The sequence below is a fragment of the Marmota marmota genome, unplaced genomic scaffold (assembly GCF_001458135.2).
Source record: "Marmota marmota marmota unplaced genomic scaffold, marMar, whole genome shotgun sequence".
NCBI classification, from domain to species: domain Eukaryota; kingdom Metazoa; phylum Chordata; class Mammalia; order Rodentia; family Sciuridae; genus Marmota; species Marmota marmota.
In genome coordinates, this window is record NW_026000142.1 from 16,672,631 (window position 1) to 16,679,135 (window position 6,505).

Genomic DNA, 6,505 nt, shown 5'->3' on the forward strand with positions numbered 1-6,505 from the left:
CACTGCCTTCGGCCCATCTCCCGCTTTTGGTCTGGCCTTTTGCCCCACGCGCCACCTTTCCCTGGGCACCTTATGACGCACAAAAGAGAGGCACCGCTGCAACCCCACACCGCACTCCCTTTGCAATGGTCGAGAGGTCCTAGAGCTGGCAAAGCTGCCTGGATTCAGGCAAGAAAAGAAACTTCTTGGGCGCTATGAAGCCTGCGCAGGATACGCGGTGAATTACCGCTGCCCAAAGCCCAGGCAGGAGCGCGTGAGCAGAGGGAGGGGCCCAAACACACCCCGGGTCTGACCTTGGCGACCCGGGGCTGGGAGGGGCGGCGGGGACCGCAGAGGCAAGGCGGGAACCCCCTATGCCCGCTCCTCTCCGCCTCACTCCCAGGATGTGGCCCCGCTGCAGCGGGCTACTGTGCTGAGCTGTGAGTTTGTCTGGCAGCTTCTACTGAGCAGCTAATAGTATAACAACCGGGCTTTGATAAATCTGAACTAATTACCCCTCTTAATTAAAGTCTTTAGCAGTTGTTTCACTGTTTTGGCAAGAAAACAGGAGAGACTTGCAGTTAGAAAACACCAGAGCCCGAGCTCACAGCGGAGCTGCTGATTAACACTTGAAGCGTTTCAAGGACCTGGCACCCGCCACAGTTTGGTTTTCATCCATGTTTCCTCCTTGAAGGGGCATATATTCGTCTATAAACATATACACATGAAAAACATGGAGCTCTCTTCGCCAGCAGTGTACAAATCAGTATATGCTTCAGGAAGCAAACAATAGATACCTTTCAAAATGATATTATGGTGCTTTGGTGGAAATGTGACACACGACTCCTAGATATATTGTTCTCACCTTACTGTGCACCACCAGTGTCAGAAGACCCAAACCAAAGTCATGTTTCTGATAGAAAAATACACATTTTCTTTCTCTGAACTTTACTGAATTGCATAACCTTACCCAAAGCTGTAACCACTTGCAGAGACGATTTGCATTTGGTGAATATTCAGATCTTAGCATTTGATAGTAATCAAAAGTTGAACTTTTTAAAAAGGAGGAGAGAGGGTCAGAACCAGAGATCTTTAGTTGAATAATACAAACAGAGCCCTAAAGTTTGTTGATTAAATAATCATGTTCCAAGTATTTATTTCCAACAGTCAATGAATCAACTTTCACGTGCAAAAATCAAAACCGAAATTCAAATTCATTCATAATGAACCACCCTTATCTATTGTGTATGGGTGTGTGTGTACCTATGTGCTCACGAATGCATAGTGCACCTTTTCAGGCACACACGTGTGTGTGTGTGTGTGTGTGTGTAACATACACACAGTGTTGTTACTTCCAAGGAGGATATAGTGATAAACGATCAGCAGGCATCTTGAGACAGCCAAATTGACACAATGGAAATATATACAATAATAAAATTAAAATGATGCAGCATTCCCGGGTAGATAATACAGATCTCAATAAATACAGCAGAAATTTGTTTAAAAACAAAACAAACACCATCTCTCCACCCGAGATGAAGTCTTTCCAAATTAAAAAGAAAATCATAAAACCCTCCAAATTTCTCATAATTGTTAGTGCCTATATAGAATATAATACACAAAACCATTTAGCAGGTGCATGCAAGAGGCCAAAGGCCAAGAAATGCAGAGGTTTCTGGTGCGCCTCAAAGTGTGGGGCCCAACATGCCCCGGGTTCTGCAGACCTGGAGGTTGGCTCTAGTCTGCCTCTGCCCCTGCAGTAGGGGCCCCAGCTGGGGGTGAGAAGAAACTTGGCCTCAATCACTGGTGGCCCTGGTGGAGCCCAGGCTGCAGAGGCCCTGGGGGCTGCAGAGGAGGCTGCAGAGGTGGCAGAGTGGTAGGGGGCTGCTGCTGTAGCGGAGGCGGCGCGTCGCTGCCTGGCTCCCCAGCCGGCGTGCGGGCCAACCCCAGACTGCCGTCGTGCAACTTGCGGACGTGCTTCTTGAGGTCAAAGTTCCTGCAAAAGCCCTTGCCACACGTGGGGCAGGTGAAAGGTTTCTTATCGTTGTGGGTGTGCATATGGAAGGTGAGGTTGTAAACCTGGTGGAAAGCCTTGTTACAGATATTGCACTTGAACTGCTTCTCCCCGCTGTGGGTCAACTTGTGGTTTTTGTAATTCCCTGAAACAGACAAATGACAGGGAGGTGATTCTGAAAGGAGCTTGAAATGCAGGGGAGGGAGAAGACACATCAAAGATTAGTGAGCAAGCTCCAGAGCTGCCTGGGCTGTAACCGCCAGTTCATGGTACTGGATTCCCTCAGTTTATTTTTAAACATCAACGGGGAGGGCCTTTCCTCGTCATTCTAATATACACTCATTAATTCAGTTATATAAAGCGAGAACCAGCGGTTCATATATCCCCTTGGTATATGAACCATGCCTTTCTCTAACACTAATCAGACTCAGGGGTAGGGTCTTAGAATTGGCAACCTAAGCCTCACATAACTATTTGCATTTTAAATATCGTTTTCTGAAATATCCCAACGATTAATATGGCTTTGGCCAAAACAGCCATGAGAGACAACATCTCCTGGGTTCAATACCTTTTTGATGAAATCCTTTGCCACAGAATTCACACACAAACGGTTTGTAGCCTGCATGTATTCGCGTATGTGTGTTTAAAGTGGAACTTCTATTAAATGCTTTACCACACTGGTTGCATTTGTGAGGTTTTTCCTAGGCAGGAGGGAGGAAAAACAGAGGAATTAAGGTGTTTTGTTATTATTACGTGCAGTCCTGCAAGCAAAACAGTGATGCTCTAACACTTATAAGCAGAACAAAGGCAAATGATATGTTGCAACGCCCCAGATAGCACATTTAAACAAATCTTATGCTAAAGAATAAGGTTTTATCAGTCATTTCAGCGTTCCTAAGTTTACCAGGTGAATCTGAGACAGAGGAACACACCTGCGTGTGAATGATCTTGTGCCTGCACAAGGTGCTGGCTTGTCGGAAGCCCTTTCCACACACTTTGCATACGAAGGGTCTGGCTCCTGTGTGCACTGGCATGTGACGGGTTAAGTTGTAGTGCGCGTTAAAGACCTTAAGATTAAAGACACGTAGAACAAGTTAGCCAAACAAGCACACTGAAATTAAGCACTCTGAAACTAGGGAGGAGGAGGGGAGGAAGTATAACAAGTGTATACAAATAATTACCCCCCAAAAAATAAGGAAGAAAGGAAGGGAAAGAAGAGATAGAGATAGAGAGACTGAGACTTCTTCAGAGTACTTGCCTTTCCGCATACTTCGCAAGTGAAAACTTTGGGCTTGGCATTAGGAGATCCTCGGCTGAAATCCGAGGTTTTGAACGCAATTTTTTCTGACAGAAGCTGGGCGCTTTCTTTCATGTAATGCTGCAGCTGAGCCTGAGACAGGTCCTTGAAAGCTACTCCGGAAGGATACTTCTCCACCGCCGGGACCACCAGTTTATTCCTTTCGGCTAAATATGTTTTTGGCTGCGGGTGCAAAGGGGAACTGAGAAAGTAGGAGGCCACCGGGTGGATGTTCACGCCGGCTGCCGGGTGGCACGGGCCATCACCTCTGTTCAGGTAGCACAGGGCGCCCATGGCGTGGAAGGAAGAGTGGTTGACCACACGCGGCCTTACCAGCTTGTACTGCTGCAGCGGCAGTGCATCACGGGCCAAGTCGCCCTTCAGACTCAGAGCGCAGTTGAGCAGGTCGCTGCAGCTGAACGCTGGCGCGGAGGGCGCTACTGCGGGCGCCGCCGGGGCCTCCAGACTCGCCTTTCTCGGCTCTGAGCTGGTCACTCCTGCCTTGGAGCTCGTGTCGTATGCCACAGGCACAAAGGGGATCATGCAGGGAATCGACGAGTTGAGATGCAGAGAGTGCTTAGGGTCCCCTTTGGGCACGGTTCCCTGCAGGAAGTGAGGGACAGGCAGGGCCTTGGGCTCTGGGGTGCGCGCCATAATTCGTTCGATGGAGAAAGCCAAGGGTTTGGGTGTGCTCATCACGTTGCCCCGGGCTGAAGCAGTCGCTAACATTTTGGTGGTCGCGTTGTGGCAGCTACTGTCCATGTCTGAGTCGCCAGCGTCCGTCAGCCAGGGCTGGGCTGCGCGGTCGTTGCCTTGTTCCCTGCTTGTCACAGACCTGCGGAGAGGAGGACGGGCACCATCACCACCAGCAGCCTCCTCCTCCTCCCCAGCATCACCAGCCGAACCTGCCTGCCCAGCCCAATGGACTCCTGCCAGCCCATCGCAGAGTTCTTGGCGCACCAATGACTCGGGGACAATCACTACATATTTCTATCAATAGAAAGTGTTGTGTCAATAACGCAGCCAAGATCTCGCCAATCGTTAACTTCCAAGAGGAGAAGGTAAACTAGATAATTGCTCAATTCGCTTCCAACAGTCAACAGGAAAACTTTTTTTTTTCCTCTGCAGTCATTGACTACTTTTCATTGGTGAGCGAAGTTCCTCCGCCCAGAAGAGGCGGGGGCGCTCTCTGCAACGCGCCGCGCCCTCCCCTTCGCTCGCGCACTTGCCGGTGCACACTTTGCTACCCTCCAGCCACCCCCTCCCCCCTACTTCCTCCGTCTTTTTAATTCTCAATCTGCTTAACCAGGCTTTAGAGGCCAAGCAAATCTGAGATCAATTTTCTCGTTTAGCTCTAAGTGACATCATCTAAAATCATTGTGCAAGGGCTAAATAAGGAAACAGTCTAATTTCAGGGGCAAATGCCAGGCTATATTTATCAAACGCCAGGCTTCAGAAAGCCTTGGCCAGGAAGCCTTTGGCAGAGAAATCTGACGTTTCCTTGCTTGGTTCCGCTGGACCGTGATCGGGGCCGTGTCGCCTCTTCCACAGTCCTCTTTCTTCCTCCAGGTCTGGGGGTGGCACTCTCTTGGCATCCCAGAGTCTCCAAGGCCCGATCCGAGTCTGGACCATTTGGAAGAAGCCAGCGGGTAACTGGCCTCCCCAAATGCCCCTGAGAATGAAAGGCCTTGGGGAGGCTTGTTATGTGTTTGTGGTTTTGTAAAGGCGATGCCGGTGGCAATAGCCTGGGAAAGATGCACTCCTGTCCACAAAGTAGAGGAGTTGCAAGGAATAAGCGGGTATCACACCGCAGGAAACTCTGACTTGGATCGGACCCCACCCCGGATACATACAAATACACGCGAGCGCGCGCTTCCATGAGTTTCAGTTGGGAATCCGGAAAGAGCATTTCTTTAAAGAACCTGCGCTCAGCTAGAGCTCTCTCCCAGCAGAGCATTTTTAAGCACTCAATGTCGAACGGAGAAGGGGAACAGAACTTATTGATCCCCATCCCGGCTACCAGTGTCTACATGGCTCCCCCCAAGCAGTGCCAGCGGCAGCCAGGGTGTCTGTGCTCAGCTGTGCAGCGAGCAGGGCGAACTGCTGTAGCCAGGAGTCGCGGCCACGCCTGTACCTCCCTAAGAGAGCCTGTAGAGCACCATGCCCCAGCAACGTCCCCAAACCAGGCGTCTGCCTGTTGTGGCGCTTGGGCTCAAATTCCTAGGACTGAGCGGTAGAGCGTTTGGAGGGTTTCGGGAAGATTCTAGTAGTAGAGGCTCGGACTGTGCGGGTTCCCGCGGCTCAGGCGGAGCGCGCGGAGAGCAACTGCGCGCACACTCCTCGGTGCAACCGGTTGAGAGTCAGCGATTGTGTGTAGCTGAGCCCCGAGGTAAGGCGCGCAACCCGGGCTGCAGGGAGCTGGAAGACCCGACCGCTTTGAGTCAGAGCCAGAAAGCACTAAACTGCAAGCACGGGAAGGTACTGCTTGGAAGCCGAGGTAAGTAGCCTCCTGCAGTACTTCAAGGTGCCATCTGCCTGTTAACTGTGACTGGGTGGGTGTGGAGTGGGTGACGGGTACCTGACCAAGCGTGGTGTGTTGGCCTACTGGAAGAACCCTGGAAAGGGTCAGCAGTGGGAGTTGGATGAAGGCAGACTACAAACCATTGCATTGTTAAGCCCTTAACCAGTTTCACCCAAAGATGCTCAGCTGGACCTCAAACGGAGGAAAATGGCCTCCAATTATTCCCTCCTCCGTACCCCATTCCCAGCACGGGCCAGGTCAGGAACCCGGGCCCCTCATCCCTACTCTGGGAACCGAGAAATGTGAAAAAGGAAGAGAGATTGAACTGGGAATCCACCTGAGGCCCAACTGCAAGGCAGGGCACTTGGGTTTGTGGTGGGGGAACAGTTACTCAAGAAATGGGGGAGGGGAGTTAGTCCTATTTGTAGTTGCAGGCGGCCAAGAGGCCAGACGGGGGAAAGGTCTGACGCCATCGACCCGCCTTAGCACTAGGTCTGGGCTCTTTCCAGTCTCAGGATAGCTTCTAGTTGGGAAGACTGATGCAGGGGTGAAGAAGGGTATAAGGGTAGAAGGATGCAATCGTGGGACACCTGGGCAGAGCTGGGACAGAGACTCCATACAAACTAGGAGGAGCTTCGGAGCTCTCTTTCGCTGGGGCACAACCACTTAGGGTTCTGCCAAAATGGAAGTTTTC

The 6,505-nt window shown here is 51.0% G+C and overlaps 1 protein-coding gene across 2 annotated transcripts; it reads right to left on the reverse strand.

Moving 5' to 3' along the window:
* Positions 1-1,106: 1,106 nt before the first annotated feature.
* Fezf1 (FEZ family zinc finger 1) lies at positions 1,107-4,358 on the reverse strand. Of its 2 annotated transcripts, XM_015488430.2 has the most exons (5): positions 3,624-4,194; positions 3,252-3,473; positions 2,926-3,060; positions 2,562-2,694; positions 1,107-2,138 (listed from the first exon to the last, which is right to left on the reverse strand). In XM_015488430.2, the coding sequence occupies exons 1-5, from the start codon at positions 4,050-4,052 to the stop codon at positions 1,780-1,782; spliced, it is 1,278 nt and encodes a 425-aa protein (XP_015343916.1). In that variant the 5' UTR covers positions 4,053-4,194; the 3' UTR covers positions 1,107-1,779. The 2 variants fall into 2 exon arrangements, with proteins under 2 accessions (XP_015343916.1, XP_015343915.1); XM_015488429.2 differs by having other exon boundaries at positions 3,252-4,358.
* Positions 4,359-6,505: the final 2,147 nt, after the last annotated feature.

What these genes read in the sequence shown, in the direction of transcription:
- Fezf1 (XM_015488429.2), bottom strand. Translation starts at nt 4,052, where the DNA reads ATGGACAGTAGCTGCCACAACGCGACCACCAAAATGTTAGCGACTGCT. An exon ending in CTTGCGAAGTATGCGGAAAG is followed by an intron (nt 3,061 to 3,251) that starts GCAAGTACTCTG and finishes TTTAATCTTAAG; the next exon opens with GTCTTTAACGCGCACTACAA. An exon ending in CAAAGGATTTCATCAAAAAG is followed by an intron (nt 2,139 to 2,561) that starts GTATTGAACCCA and finishes TGTCTGTTTCAG; the next exon opens with GGAATTACAAAAACCACAAG.